Source organism: Periplaneta americana, chromosome 4 (assembly GCF_040183065.1).
Source record: "Periplaneta americana isolate PAMFEO1 chromosome 4, P.americana_PAMFEO1_priV1, whole genome shotgun sequence".
NCBI lineage: Eukaryota > Metazoa > Arthropoda > Insecta > Blattodea > Blattidae > Periplaneta > Periplaneta americana.
Window position 1 is genome coordinate 52405418 of NC_091120.1, and position 16473 is coordinate 52421890.

The following is a 16473-nucleotide window of genomic DNA, read 5'->3' on the forward strand; positions in this document are numbered from 1 at the left end:
GGTAGGAGTGGAAGCAAGAAAGTATGAAGGTAAGAGTGGAAGCAAGAAAGTAAGAAGGTGAGAGTGGAAGCAAGAAAGTAAGAAGGTGAGAGTGGAAGCAAGAAAGAAAGAAAATAAGAGTGGAAGTAAGAAAGGAAGGAGGTAAGAGCGGAAGCAAGCAAGAAAAAATAAACAAAGTGTCAACAGAAGAAAAAATAAAGAACGGATGATAGAAAATAAATAGAAAAGAAAGGAGATAAAAGGTAAAATCATTCCAATTAGAGACCATGGATTCCCACAGAGTAGCGGGAATTTAAAGTTCTATCTTTGTAGACAATTGACATTAGTAGCAGTAGAGATATCAATCCTAAGTACTTTCTGCCTTTATCCCTAAGAGAACCACACTGGTACTCATTTCTGTTAGAGACTGAGTCGACCCAAGGTCATAGAATAGTTAGAAGGATTACCTTGGTCAATTCGAAAAATTCGTGACTTCATGGAAAACGAGCATCTTCAATACTACGCTACCGCAAGGAAATGTTATGTTTTATTTAACGACGCTCGCAACTGCAGAGGTTATATCAGCGTCGCCGGATGTGCCGGAATTTTTTCCCGCAGGAGTTATTTTACATGCCAGTAAATCTACTGACATGAGCCTGTCGCATTTAAGCACACTTAAATGCCATCGACCTGGCCCGGGATCGAACCTGCAACCTTGAGCATAGAAGACCAGCGCTATACCAACTCGCCAACCAGGTCGACTACCGCAAGGAAATAAACATGCATGAGAAAAATAAAATACTTAATCCAAAGACAAACATCAGAACACGAAAGAAAGGAAGAAGGGAAGCAAAAGAGGAAATAAATATTATTAAGAATAGAAAGAAAATAACATGCAAATAACGATAAATAAACTGACAAAAATGTACGAAATATGAAGAGAGAGAAATCAATAAAGGAAAGCTATAAATTGGAAGAGGAGGATAAATTTAGGAAAAATATATTGAATATGAAGTCGAAGGAACGCAAGTAAATACATACATAAATAGAATTATATATAAAGAAAAAGTAAAAAAGTAGTGGAAATAATGTGGATCAAATAACATTGCTGATAACAAACCGACTGTCTGTGAGTGCATCTGCTTTAGGAACTAGTTCACAATAGAGGCTTCTACATATTATTTTCTTACACATTACTAGTGCCGGTTTCCATGCACTATCAAATCTCAAAATATGCATGCATTCATGCACTATCACATGACAAAACATGCAAGATGAAGCGAAAAAGCAATAAAATATGCTCTATTAAAATTGAGTTCTACATTATATTACATTTTTATTTTATTTTGAAACAGCATATTACAACTAATTTCTCAGATTTTCTTCATTTAAGCTCATGTGTTTTTATGAAGAACATTCTTGAACATGGAAAATTATATTTCTACTTTACCAGAAATGACAGGTGCATACTTACGCGAAAAAATTTGGAACAAAATGAGGTCTTTTTCATTTCCGCATTTCCATGATCGTATCGGGAATCGAACTTGCGACCTTCCGACTTTGCAACATTGTGCTTTAAACGCGACACTACCATGCGCTCCAAAATACAACAATACTTACGTCTTTATTACAAAAATCACAATAAACTACATCACTGTCTGTCTTCAAAATTTCTTTCCCTCAATCCATTTTGACAAATCCCTTTTCTTGCAGTTCTAAGAGGAGCTATAGCAACACTTCACAATTCGATACAAAGTATACAAAATTGCAGTTTGCAAACATGTTGCTTCTGCCTTCCTTTCTTTCAGTATTTTGACCTCCGGTTTGTAACGATTGAGAGTTGGGGGTTGGAAATTCCAGTATAACAAAGGGAGAATTTTGTAGAAATCCAAAGATTAGTTGTCAGGTACGATGCCACGAAATCATACTACCGGTAGCTTTATTTTATTTTTTTTAATAGAAAAATAACGCGGAAATACCAGATTCAACGACGCAACATTCATAAAAGGCACTATTATGCAAGTTATAATCAGATTTCGGCCTAGGGACACAGAGTAACCAGTATGAGGTTTAGAGTACCCGGAGTGTATCAAAGGGTATCTGTCGGATACAGAGTGGAGAGCCATTAATCCTTCCCATTGAAGGCTTTAAGGAACCAACCTGGACAAATACCCAATGTCCCATCCCTACCTTCCCTTGGTGCAGCTGTTAGTAGGCCTAAGCATAATTTTACAAGCTGAACTCATCAATTAGCACTGGTCAGCTTGATGAGTTAATGACTGAATTTGGTATAATTTTCCTCTATTCAATACCTAATTCCCTCTTTTTTTTTATTGGGTTATTTTACGACGCTGTATCAACATCTCAGGTTAAATTCCCTCTTTACTCTTTCCTATCCAGTCCTCTGACTGAACTCTTACTTTCTTCGACCCCGACGGCATTAGAGCATTCGAGGCCTAGGGGTTCATTTCCCTTTCCTTCCTCCTCTTTCTACTTGTCTGTTCCCAGTGCTGACCTGCTATGGCACTAAAATCGTCCTCCAGTGGCTTAAGGAGGGAAAGCTGGTGATCAACATGATCTCCCAGCTAGGTCCAATGGACCCGTCAACCAACAGCAGGTGTGGTCCTCCAGACATTCTGGGGGTTGTGTGTGAATGAAGTAGCCACCAAAACGTTAAAATATGGTGTTCACTTATATCGGCTACAACTTGCCATTTTCACTCCAATTGTGCTTCAGTGGCTGGCCATGATAATTTCTTTGAAAAATATTGGAGTGCAAGAGGTCAAATGACTTTATTGTCAAACGCCTGGCATTAGAAAACAAAAACAACATATGGCGTCATAACCCGTGTGGACGGGTGACTGCAACAGCACAGGTGGGTCCGTAATGTGCATTACCGTTGTGTGTATTGCTGCTTGGCTTCGGCGTAGGGACACCTGATTGAAGGTTACAACTCAAGTTAATACTTTAATGGTAGACATTTATTGTCTAGGAATGTACTGTATATACTGCATCTGTACTGGGTGAAATATATTTTGTGCCGTACTATGACGGACTGTTTACATGTTGAGACACGAAGTAACGGCGCGCTCCATCTCCCACTCCACTCGACCAACACAACACTATAGACCGTGCGTTCTGAACTGCATGTGTTTCTGTGACCAGCAACGAAGCCTGGTTATAATTTATGCACTAAAGCCAGAAAAAAGGGCATAATATGCAATATAAAAGCCTAAGTATATGCTATTAAATCTAAAATTTTCAAAACTTGTATTATGCATGAATTTACCTTCCAAAAAGATCAAAATATGCAAACATGCACGAAAATGTACGGTTATTATTTGGAACCGATAAGTCATAAAACGAATATTTCCAAAGTTTGAGAAGTGTAACAAACTTATACAAAAAAAAAACATACGTTAGCATGGAAATCCGGGCTCTACACATTACAATGTGTATTGTACATAATGACTTTGAAAGAACCTCCTTTTCCCCCCATTTCATATGAAATGGATTGTAAGTTAACCCCCCTTCTAATATTCAACGGAGTTCACTTACACAGCAATGACGCCAGCATTGTCGCCGAAGAAGTCCTTCCGATGAACGTGCTTGTAGTAGTTAAGCGAGGGCATGGAGGGGCGATGTGGCATGAGCTCTTCGTTACGGAATACACGCTCGATCTCGTCAGCGTCGTACAGAAACAGCATGTCGGGTCGTCCCAGCAAGCCAGCCAACTTCACCACACGACCGTACTGATGATAAAGATTTCGGGACACTCGGTCAATTTCTTCGATACTGTAGTTCCCTGGTTGGAAGAAAATCAGTCTCCAAGAAAATGCAATTTTATTCGTTTGAGATATTGCTCTGCGTTTGCACGTCTAGGTTCAAATTATTTCGAATAAGTATGAAGGTAATGATAGTTGAAATTATTATTATTATTATTATTATTATTATTATTATTATTATTATTATTATTATTATTACTATTATTGGTGTTGTGGAAGGGAATACAATAATTGATAATTATTAATGTGACTATGATAATGAAGAAGACTCAGAACTATAAACAGAAAATAAAAGCAGAAGAAGATGCACATAGACAAATGAGGAAGAGGAAGAGATAACGATAAAGAGAATGCGAAAAGATGGAGGAGGGGAAACGGAACGCAGTCACGAAGCTTCAGTTTATGAGGTACTGGGAACAATAGACTGCTCAGGTACTTTTTCGCATTGTCTGTAATAAGGCGATAGTAGCAATCCTAGTGGTTAGCAACTATCTATGGATGCATATTTACTACGTATTGAGCTTCGTGACTGTATATACTGTAATAGACTTTGGTAATATTACCTATACTAACAATAAATCTGTAACCAAAATTTTTCTGGTAATTTTCGCTTTTGCAAAAATAATTGGTGTTAATATGTGTAATTAACCATCCTGAGACCAAAAATCGCATTCTTTTTAATTTTTGTTTGTATGTCTGTCTGCCTTGATGTTTGCTATCTTTTCACATGATAATGGCTGAACCGATTTCTATTAAAATTGGAATATAAATTAAGTTCATTCTAACTTAGATTTTAGGTCATATGTCATCCAACAGTACATTATTCAATGAGCCTATAATGGTAGTAATTAAGACGCGAGTATGTTTGTTTATGAAACGAGCGCAAGCGAGTTTCGTAATTTTCATACGAGTGTCTTAATTACCATTATAGGCAAGTTTCATACGACTTTTTACGCTCGACCATATTTCTAAATTGAAATTATTCATAAGTATTCATGTTATGGTTATGTAAGTGAGGAGGGGAACTGACCTAAATTGTGAGATGTGCGCAGACGCGAAAGTATTGGTTTTTTCCTAGAAACATATGTCATTGACCTTGATATAATCTAGAGAGTAAAATAAAGATTAATCTTGATATAACCTTGAAATTGATTTAGACATTGAAAAACGAGATGACAAATTACAATATTATTTACAATTAACGCTAATTATTATAATAACAGAACATAACCTTCTGCGACAGTATTGGATTTCCAGCCTCCGTGACTTTTCGCTAATTGTCTTTCGTTGCATATCCGAGAATAATCGATACTTGCGCTTTTATAATGGTGCAATGGTGATTTCTCATTGGCTGAACAACTGAACTATAATGAATAGGTGTACTTTAATGAGGTGCATTAAAGGGTTACTACCAGGTGTATAATTACTACATTTCGGCATGGTCGAGCATAAAATACTTTTTTAAAAGGGTGTTATAAGGGAGCCTGAATTAAATAAATCGAAATATCTCGCTTATTATTGATATTCATGAAAAATGTTACATAAAAGTTTCTTTCAAAATGGTTTCCCATAAGTTTTATGCCATGAAAAATGTTGAGAGGACTGATATTTAACGAGATAAACGAGTTTTAAAATAACAATACGTTTTATCAGCGCCGCTTCAGACTGATAAGCTATAATGAAATGAAAACAAATGACTCCGTCTATTTACGGCGGCCTTGGACAACAAACTGAGAATATTATTCATTTAACACTATTTTATACGGATACGAGTAATTATATTTTATGATGGGAGGATATAAATGTATAAATGTTTATCAATATTAATATACAGAGAATGTTTGTGTGAAGTAATATCAGAAGTTACTTTAACTAATTTGGAAAGTGTAGTTTCTCTAGATGGATGTAATGCTATAAGCCATCACGGTAACTCCTGAGTGAATTGAGGACTGAGGTAAGATTAAGATAGACCCTTACGCACAGAAAATTTGATATTCTGTCGCAATATTATATTACGTGATTATTTAAACTTTATGCAAATTTGGCTTTCAGGTAATAGATCCCTGTGACGCAGACTTGAATAATTTTAAGGAAAAAATTGTTCCGGGGCCCGGGTATCGATCCCGGGACACTTCGCTTAGCGCATGAATGCTCTACCAACTGAGCTACCCAGGAAACATACACGACACCGTCACCATTTTTCCCTTTATATCCACACAACTCAAAGGGACTGACAAGACGCCAGAAACCCAACTTTGAGTGCACATAAACTCTGTGTGACTTAAATTGTGGCTTTCTGTTAACGTACCTCCAGCAACGTATATCTTATGCAAATCTGGCTTTCGGGTAATAGCTCCCTGTGAAGCAGACTTGGATAATTTCAAGGGAAAATTTGTTTCTGGGCCGGGTATCGATAATATAATTAGCAGGGAAAGGGATTTGGAGTATTATAAAGAATGGTGGAACGTAGTATAGATATTCGTAGCTCAGTGACTGTCAAGCGAGCTGCGTCACGGCGCTCGGAAGAGTACAGTCCACTTCATACAAACTTACACGCAACGTCTGTAAATATATTTCAGAATAAACAAATGGAATAGTTTAATGACATATAGTGACCTACATACATAATCTGCATTTCTTTTTGAACTACATGTGTTTTTCTTCGCAACGCACAAGACACCAATAAACAACATTACAAATATACATAATTAAATATGAACATCTGCATCTTCGCGTGTCAGTGGACATGTTGGTGTTGATAGACAGTTGTCTTCTGTATGGAACTCGCCTCTGAATATGTAGATCCAAACGAAATGGCATTTTCAATTAATGCTATGCCTTGTTATAATAAATTGTAAATATTATTTTCAAATTTTCAAAATACAACTTTGCTCTGTTGCAAGAAAGGAAATTTTGTAACATGGAAAAACTCCGCTCTCCATCAGCAGAGACAATTAGAGAGTACTTGAAACAAGATACGTCAATTAAATTCACATGTTGAATGACGTCATTGGGACACGTCTTTGTTAGTACATCTGAAATCCGACTAAGAATATCGTATCCATTATTTTTAATCAAAACTTTGTTCATTTTTTCACCAACACGTTTTCCTATTTCACCTTCTACTGCACTCAGTTTATTTACAATAATCCTCATAATATATATTTGCTCAACTAGTTCTACTCCTGACTTTCCTAATTGAATAATGGCATTCGGTAAATATCCAAAATTTGACTTAATATCCGTGACTTCTTTCTCGATTGTTTCATCATTTAGCAGTTCCTGTCGTATTTGAATCGCAGCCGCGTCATCGGGATCGAAAGACTGGACCACTTTCTTCACAGATTGGAGGTGGCGTGCGTAATAATTGCAAGCTTCTAACCATGACCCCCATTTCGTAGGAACTGGACATGGGGGAAGAGACAATTTAGGGAATTGTTTCCTGAATTTTGATACTTGATCTGGAGGTTTTACAAATATAGTCTTTCAATTTTGTATTGTTAGTTGGTTTCACTTTCGGCATTGTACCTGCACTTCACTACTCTGAACTGCAAACCTGCATGTTGAAGTTCTTATGCGACAACTGTCCCGTTCACCTGTTGCTGACTTGGTATAAAGGGTTGTAAACAAATGACTGTGTAGATGCCAATACTAGCTTTTACTACTCCAAATTCCGTTCCCTAATAATTAGTCTTGGTCAGACTTGTTTATAAAAATATTATCATACCAAATAAAAACTTTGGAAATCATACATGATAAGAACTTGTAGGCCTACTTATTTTTAATTTATAAAAAAAATCAAAAGCAAAAATAATATTTTAAGCTAAAACAGTATATCCTCAAGGGAAGGCAGTGCTCCAAATTCCCATTCGATCGGCAATCGCCCGACGAGAGTAATATGCTTACCAATGAATGGAACAAATCTCCAAGTGTTGCCGACAAAAGGCAGAGGTTTGGGTCCCGGCACTTCGCTATAAGGTCGGGCCCGTTCCCACTCAGTTTCTTCGACCTCCTCCTGTTGTAGAGTTGCCATTGTTGAATCATAGCGTCTTTCACGTCGATGGAGAGAGGTCAACACCATCCTCCGGCAACCTGTGAAGACGCTTCTGGCCCCCATGTTGAAGTCTTCCTAATATAAAGGACAACGTTATGTAAGGTTGGTCAATGATGTCTGAAGCATATATAGTGTAATCCTACTTTATAATAATAATAATAATAATAATAATAATAATAATAATGATGAAAATGAAAAATTAAAAAAACATGCTGAAACTTTCCTTCTGGAGTGTCAAAATGGCTTTAGAAAAGGAAGATCATGTGTAGATCCATTATTTAGTATCAAACTATTGTTAGAAAAAAATAAGAGAATTTAATTTAGAAACCCACATAGTTTTTATTGATTTTGTGAAAGCTTTTGATAAAGTCCGAAGAGACCTTTTATTCGACATATTACAAAATAAAATATCCCAAATTTGCTATTACAAAATATAATAGAAATCTACACAGACAGCAAAATAAGTGTCAAAATAAATAACTGTATATCCGAAAGAAAATTAGTTAATAATGGAGTTCGACAAGGTTGTCCACTATCACCAACTTTATTTAATATTTATATAAACGAAATTATTTTAAAATGGAACCAAATCTACACATCAGGAATCAAAATAACCAATGCTGTAACATTAAATATCTTACTCTATGCCGATGATCAAGTCATAATTTCCAATTCAGAGAATAATTTACAAAGAGGATTATATACTGTACATTAAATAAAATATTAAAAGATTTTGGAATGGAAATTTCAGCACAAAAATCAAAAGCAATGGCATTTTTAGGACAAGACCCAGTCAGAAGTAAGATAATACACAATAACCAATGCCTCGAACAAGTACAAAATTTAAATTATCTGGGTTGTGAAATATCTTATCAAAATGAAAAAAGATGTGAAAAGAAAATTACCAAATTTACACAAATTCTAGGAATAATAAACAATACATTAAAAGCTAAATTAGTACAAAAATCTACAAGAATAAAAATATATAATATACTAGCATTACCCTCCCTTTTATACGGAAGCGAGATTTGGACATTAAAGAAAAAAGACATGAACAGAATCAAAGCAACGGAATTGAAAATTTTCAGGAGGACAGCAGTATATACTCTTTTAGACCGAAAAAGGAATGGAGACATTTTAGAACAATTAGAAGTAGAGTCAGTAGAAGAAAAAATCAGCAGATACAAATTCAATTGGCTAGATCATGTAAGAAGAATGGAAAATTCAAGAATCCCAAAAATTATGATGCAGCATAAACCTAGATGACATCGTCGACCAGGAAGGCCTTTTAGAAGACTGCTAGATGGGGCCGAAACAGGTCTACAGAGGCCTAATTCGTGAAGGATGATGATGATGATGATAATGATAATGATGATGATGATGATGATGATAATAATAATAATAATAATAATAATAATAATAATAATAATAATAATATCAATAATAATATCATCACCTTACAACGAAAGTAAAACCTTATTTCATAGCAGTTATAGTAAACATCTTCGTTTAAAAATCCGTTTTTATATGATACGAGAAATATTAGAATGATGCCAAGGCAGTTCTTGTTTTAAATGCCGAAGAGAAGGGACGTGAGTGACTGGGAAAGGGATTGTCTGCTTCACAAAGGGTTTGAATGCATCTTCCTTTCTCTTACGCGCTCTGAATACTGGGGATGCAGATCGCAACAGATTGCAAGTGAAATCGAGGTGGCTGTCCAGTCACTGAGATAAAGATGTGCATGGCGTAAGGATTCAAGTATTCCTGCCCCTTTCAACCTACAGCATACTACACCGGGTCATGGACCGCGCACCAAACCCACTGGCTTATGGGCCGTATGAGTCAATTCAATATTAGAATGACTCGAGGAAGCGAGTTGAGTAGGTCAATGAGTGAAGTTAAGACGGACATTTCGTGAGTATAGAAAGTGAATTGGAATCTTATGATGTGAAGTGAATGAGTGAATTCGTATACTTCGAAGATTTAACAGACATTCTTCACTCTTGTAAGCATCAAAACATTAGGCTATCATGTCTTCCTGGAATTGTGGTTAGCATAAAGCAGTGATGTCAAAGCAAGCGCATTTTTCTGACCTTGACGTCGTGCGCGGGCAGCAAGCGCTAAGTATGGAGAGAGGAAGGGTTGTGTATATGAATAAGCAACCTGTTGGATTAAGAAAACAGTGGTGCACAAACTTCAAACGGAACGTGAAATTTTATGTCGTTATTTTTATATGTCTTCTTTCTGTTTAATATTATCTATATTGTCTGTAAAACAAAAGTACTAACACTGATTTCTTAATATTGCACTTGTGTTTTAAATCTTAATAACATAATAGAGAGTTAAGAAGGAATATTCACTTAAATTCCATAGCAATATAATATTATACTGTATTAAGTGGATGAAACACATCATTCATAAAGAAAGTGATATTCCAAAGAAAGAGATTGAGTATGACATGATAAGTTGGAATTTATATTGATGGTATCTTTAGCCTTACAAAAGTAATCAATAAACTAATCAAAACAATATTACAGTACAAAGCAAAGTTACCTAGGTACTGTATCTGTTTTAAGTGTAACTAATATTCCATAACAAAACTCTTATCGCATTATGCTTTTAAGGTGATATTTGTGAGCAACTTCCTATCATCAGAATATTAAATTATTTTCTCGAAATCTGCTGAAGCTACAGAGCTGACATTTTTACAACACATGGGCACGTATCTTTTGCTTATGAAGTAACAATAGTTGCTTTGTTAATTCATTTCCTTACAAACAATTTCCATGCGAATGTTTTCAAAATTTTCAATACACTATCTTCAGTAATACGTATATACGGTATATTAGATTTACGAAAACATTCTGTAAGGCTGCTAAATAAATAGCCTATACCTGAAAATTTCACTTTTCTATACGAAAAGTTGAGAAAATATTTCTTTTGAATAAAAAAAATCAAACTTGTGAAAAAGAGCATTAAAATTAAAACTTACATTCTTATAATGCACTTATACTTCTCAGGCAATTCTAAAAATTAACATGGATACAGTTTTAATAAGTTCTCTTCTCTTTATCTGGCCATCCCTGAATATAGCTCGACCAAGCGGCATATTCCACCTTCTTCGTCTGTCTCTTTCCTTTCCGCTGTAAAGCGCTCAGGCTCTCCTGGGCTCTAAAGCGCGCGCTTGCTCCTGTGGGTATCAATTGACATGCCTGGCATAAAGTAAGGAAACTGGAAACTGCTTATGAGAGCAGAATAGTAACACAAGACCAGTGAACATCCAAACAAATTTCAAAAGTTGACGTCCCTCGACGAGAGTCTGGAATAAATATCTAATGATCTCAGAAGATCGGTGGTAGCCCTGTTTAGAATAAATACAGGCCACGACTGTCTTGCTCACGATCCCCCCCAACTTAAAAATCACATGTTGTCCAACCTGCACTCCGTGTGATTCTGAAGATATCGTGGACGGAAAACATCTTCATTCTTGCACTGCTATTTCATCAGGAAGTGACATTGTGTCTAAGTATTGGAAGACTTGACAGCTGATGGCTCCATCGTCACAAGCAGTGCATTGGATATCGATATCATCACCATCACCACCACCACCACAAATGTCAAATCCCTAGGCTTCTTTGATTTGTAACACCAAGTCATAAGTTCAAGTGAAAATTCTGGGCTACGTAATGACAAATATGTGGTTATTTTGACGTCCCTGTGCAGTGTTTTCTATTGTATCATTCTCGATATATATAATTTTTTTCCTATTCATAATTATCCTTCCCCGCTATCACATCTTTTCCCCCACAAACCCCTCACTTTCATTCCCAAGAACCTCTCACTCTCGTCTCCAAAAAATTGATACTCGTCTTGTCCATCGCGAAGTTCTCACTCTTGTCTGTCGAGAACCTCCCATTTTCGTCTGTTGAGAATCTCTTACTCTCGTCCCTCAAGAATCTCCCACTCTCATTCCCAAGAACCTCTCACTCTCGCCCCTCGAGAACCTCTCACTTTCATTTCAAAGAATCTCTCACTCTCGTTTCCAAAAAAAAAAAAAAAAACCCACACTCTTTTCCACCACAGATCTCTCACTCTTGTTACTCGAGAAACTCTCACTCTCATCTCTCGATAAACTTTCACTCTCGTCTCGTCCATGGCGGACCATTACTCTCGTCTGTTGAGAACCTCTCATTATCATTCCCAAGAACTTCTCGTCCTTCGAGAACTTCTCACTCTCATTTCCAAGAACCTCTCACTCTCGTTTCCAAAAAACCCACACTCATTTTCACTCTTGTTACTCGAGAAACTCTCATTCTCATCTCTCGATAAACTTTCACTCTCATCTCGTCCATGCCGGACTATTACTCTCGTCTGTTGAGAACTTCTCACTCTCGTCCCTCGGGAACTTCTCACTCTCGTCCCTCGGGAACTTCTCACTCTCGTCCCTCGGGAACTTCTCACTCTCGTTCCTCGGGAACTTCTCACTCTCGTCCCTCGGGAACTTCTCACTCTCATTTCCAAGAACCTCTGACTCTCGTTTCCAAAAATCCACACTATTTTCCACCGCGGATCTCTCACTCTTGTTACTCGAGAAACTCTCACTCTCATCTCTCGATAAACTTTCACTCTCGTCTCGTCCATAGCGGACCATTATTCTCGGTTGTTGAGGACCTCTCACTCTCGTTTCCAAAAAATCCACTCTCTTCTCTACCACGGACCTCTCACTCTCGTCACTCAAGAAACTTTCACTCTCGTCAAACACTCACTCTCTTTCTTCCAGAACATCTCACTCTCGTCTCGTCCATGGTGAACCATCACTCTCGTCTCTCGAGAAACTCTCATCCTTGTCCCTCAAAAACTTCTCACTCTCTTCTATCGAGATTCACTCCTGTTCATCGAGAACCTCTCTCTCTCTCGTCCCTCGAGAACCTCTCACTCTCAATCCCAAGAACTTTTCACTTTATTTTCCGAAAATCCACACACTCTTCCACCGCGGACCTCTCACTCTCATCCATCGACAATCTTTCACTTTCACTTTCGCCTCGTTCTCAAGAAAATTTGACTTTCGTCTAACAAAAGTCCACACACTCTGGTCCCGTACATCGCGGGCCTCTCATTCTCTTCTCTAGTCTTTCACTCTCATCTCTTGTCAATCTCTCATTCTCATCCCTCAAGAATCTCTCACTCTTTTCCAAGAACCTCTCACTTTCTTTTCCACGAATCTCTCAGTGTCTAGTCCCAAAATCCCATTCTCGTCTCGTCCATCGCGGACCTGTCACTCTCGTCCTTCGAGAACCTCTCACTCTCGTTCCCAAGAACTCTCAGTGTCTATTCCCAAAAATTCACACTCTCGTCTCCTCCAACGCGGAACTGTCACTCTCGTCTCTCCAGAATTCTAATTCTCGTTCCTACAGAATCTGTAGTGTGAGAGGTTTCTGGGAATGAGAGTTAGAGGATCTGTAGTACAGATCCTCTAACTCTCATTCCCAGAAACCTCTCACTCTCGTCTCACAAAACTCCACCCTCTCTCACCGCGAACCTCTTACTCCTGTTACCAAGAACTTCTCATTCCCGTCCCCCACAAACATCTCACTCTCATCTCCAACAAACCTCTCAATTCCATCTACCAAGTTCTTCCTCTCCTTCTTCTCTCTCTTCCCCTTGTTGGTATTAATTGTTAAGTGACGCTACAACATACAAAGTGACTGCAATAATTCAATCACTTTCCGTGGATGTTCATATAGTTTAATGCAGAAGTAGATATTTTTATTGGTTGGCTTTAAGAGAATAAATGATATTACGACATTTAACTTTGCATTTTTCATCAAATTGTCACTTTACTTTCGTTATGGACTTTGTTTATGATGGCATCTCTGCAGCTTACATACCTTTGCCATTTACACTTCGACATAGTCGTCTGTGTGCCGTTACTTCCAACGCATATTGAATTCTTTTATCTCAATAAATGAATAAATATAAGCAGACCAGGAAGTTATTATGAAGTCACACTCTATCTGTAATGTATGCATTTATTCTTGAGTTGCAATAAAGGAGACGAGCATCACGAGTTAAAAGGGTTTTCTGGTACATTCTCGGTAGACGTGTTATATGTTATAAGTACAGACGAGAATTCCATGCAAATGCATGTTTTTATAGGAACATAGACGTAGCTCAAACTTAGTACTTATCCATTTCATTACTTTCCGGTTTCAAATATGTGTACTTTTTCCGTGCATGTTTGCATGTTTTGGCCTTTTGGGGATAAAAACATGCATAATGCATATTTAAGAAATTTTTAGTTTAATAATGCATATAATATACATTATATTCAGTTTAAATGCATGTTTTAATGGATTTGAGTGGACACCTAAGTTTCTCGATTTTTATGAGCCTCATTTTAGCTTCAGGAATCAGCAATGAAAAAGGAAAAGAAAAAAAAAAACTAAGTAACAGAAAAAGGTTCATTTAAGTTTGCACTCATAACTTCTTGCGATGTAGAGAGGTCATTCTCTGCCTACAAAAACATATTGACTGACAAGAACAGGAACCTTAGTTGTTAACTGCGCAAAAAAGAAAAGTCACGTGAATTTGGAACAAAAATGGAAGTGCATATTTTAATATATTTTTCGTTTGATCGTGTATGTTTCATAGTTTGATAGTGCATGACTGCATGCATATTTTGGGATTTTATAGTGCAGGAAATTTTCGCCTCTAGTTATAAGCACAGGTAGGAAGTTCGTATCAAAAAGTAGATTCCAGTTGAGTACAGCGACGAGTATACAATATGTTGTCACCCACTCCTTGCCCTGTTCCCGCTCGCTACAGACGATACACAAGTTCACAAACAACGCATATTATCATTCTGTGGAACTATGTACAGTCGTGAATAGTTTGAAGAATATTGTTAATTTATATTAATATTTTAAGTTCCGAAAAAAGTGAGCTATTCTGTTATTATTTATGTATTATTTGTTTCCAGTATTATCTTTCGTTGAGTCCACGCCTGTGGAGTAACGGTTAGCACGTCTAGCCGCGAAACCAGGTGGCCCGGGTTCGATTCCCGGTCGGGACAAGTAACCTGGTTGAGGTTTTTTCCGGGGTTTTCCCTCGACCCAATATGAGCAAATGCTGGGTAACTTTCGGTGCTGGACCCCGGACTCATTTCACCGGCATTATCACCTTCATCTCATTCAGACGCTAAATAACCAAAGCTGTTGATAAAGCGTAGTAAAATAACTTATTAAAATATATATATATATATATATATATATATATATATATATATATATATATATATATATATATCTTTCGTTGAATGTCTCTAGCTGCTATGCATTCAGTTGCGTTACAGTCCAAGTTCAACATCGGAATTACAATACGAACTTCCTAGCTGTCATTACAATAGAAACGAAAAACTTTCTTGAAAACAATTATGGATTTAATATTATATGTCAAATACGAGATACACTATTAGATTCACAAAGTTGTTGTTCACCTGATGATAGTAAGAAACACTGTATCATATTTCAGATTTGCTCCAGTAACGTCTTGTGACGTAGAACGAATATTTTTAGGGTACTACAAATATTGTTTTTATTTTTTTCTGAACATGAAAGGAGTATTTCTTTTGATAAAATGAAAATGTTCATTGTTATTTGTTATAATGATGATAGAATCATAATTGTATACTTTGTATGTTATTTTTATGTGTATGGGTAAATTATTTTAGATTGGGAGTTACGAAGTTTATAATTACAAATCAGAGTTTTTTTTATATTATTCGTTTATTTTTTCTTGTTCTAAGGCCGTGGACGGTTGGAGCACATGTTTGGTTACCACTCGGCTGTATATGATAGTTTTTCTGGTTCACTGACATTGACAGCTACAATACTGCTTTTCATTCGGTAGAGATATAGTTCAACCTCACGCAACAGTTTTGGTACCAACTTCCTATCTCTGGTTATAACTACAAGATGCCATTGAGTTAAAATTCTGATATGTTTTTATAAGTTCCAGCAGTAGCTCTGTTTACGGCTTCTCAGTAAACAGACTCGACAGCCAGCATATTCTTTGAGGTTCGTTACGAAAAGCAGTTTCAGAGGAGGTTCTATTCAATCACTGTATTATTATTATTATTATTATTATTATTATTATTATTATTATTATTATCCATTTGTAATCGCATTTCACCCGTACGTGTTTTATGATTCTGTGTACAATCTATACTAATAATAAATCTGTAGCCGAAATTTTTCTGGTAATTTTCGATTTTCCAAAAATAATTGGTCCTAACATATATAATTAACCACCCTGAAACCGAAAATCGCATTTTTGAAATTTTTGTTTGTATGTCTGTCTGTATGTTTGTTACCTTTTCACGCGATAATGGCTGAACCGATTTATATGAAAATTGGAATATAAATGAAGTTCGTTGTAACTTAGATTTTAGGCTATATGGCATTCAAAATACTTTATTTAAAAGGGGGGCTATAAGGGGGCCTGAATGAAATAAATCGAAATATCTCGCTTATTATTGATTCTTGTGAAAAATGTTACATAACAAAAGTTTCTTTAAAAATTATTTCCGATAAGTTTTATTCTTTACAAAATTTTGATAGCACTGATATTTAATGAGATAAATGAGTTTTAAAATTA

General features: G+C 36.5%; 1 protein-coding gene across 6 annotated transcripts in view; it reads right to left on the reverse strand.

Annotated features, from left to right (window-relative positions):
- Positions 1-16473, reverse strand: part of LOC138697804 (probable cytochrome P450 301a1, mitochondrial) — a 74275-nt gene that overhangs the window by 36783 nt on the left and 21019 nt on the right. For 5 of the 6 annotated variants that reach the window (XM_069823320.1, XM_069823323.1, XM_069823322.1 and 2 more), the window contains exons 2-3: positions 7671-7893; positions 3538-3784 (exon numbers count right to left, since the gene is read on the reverse strand). In XM_069823320.1, coding sequence (XP_069679421.1) covers positions 3538-3784; positions 7671-7881 — 458 coding nt within the window. In that variant the 5' untranslated portion in view covers positions 7882-7893. The remainder of the gene's footprint in view (positions 1-3537; positions 3785-7670; positions 7894-16473) is intronic. The other variant, XM_069823319.1, reaches the window with a different exon arrangement.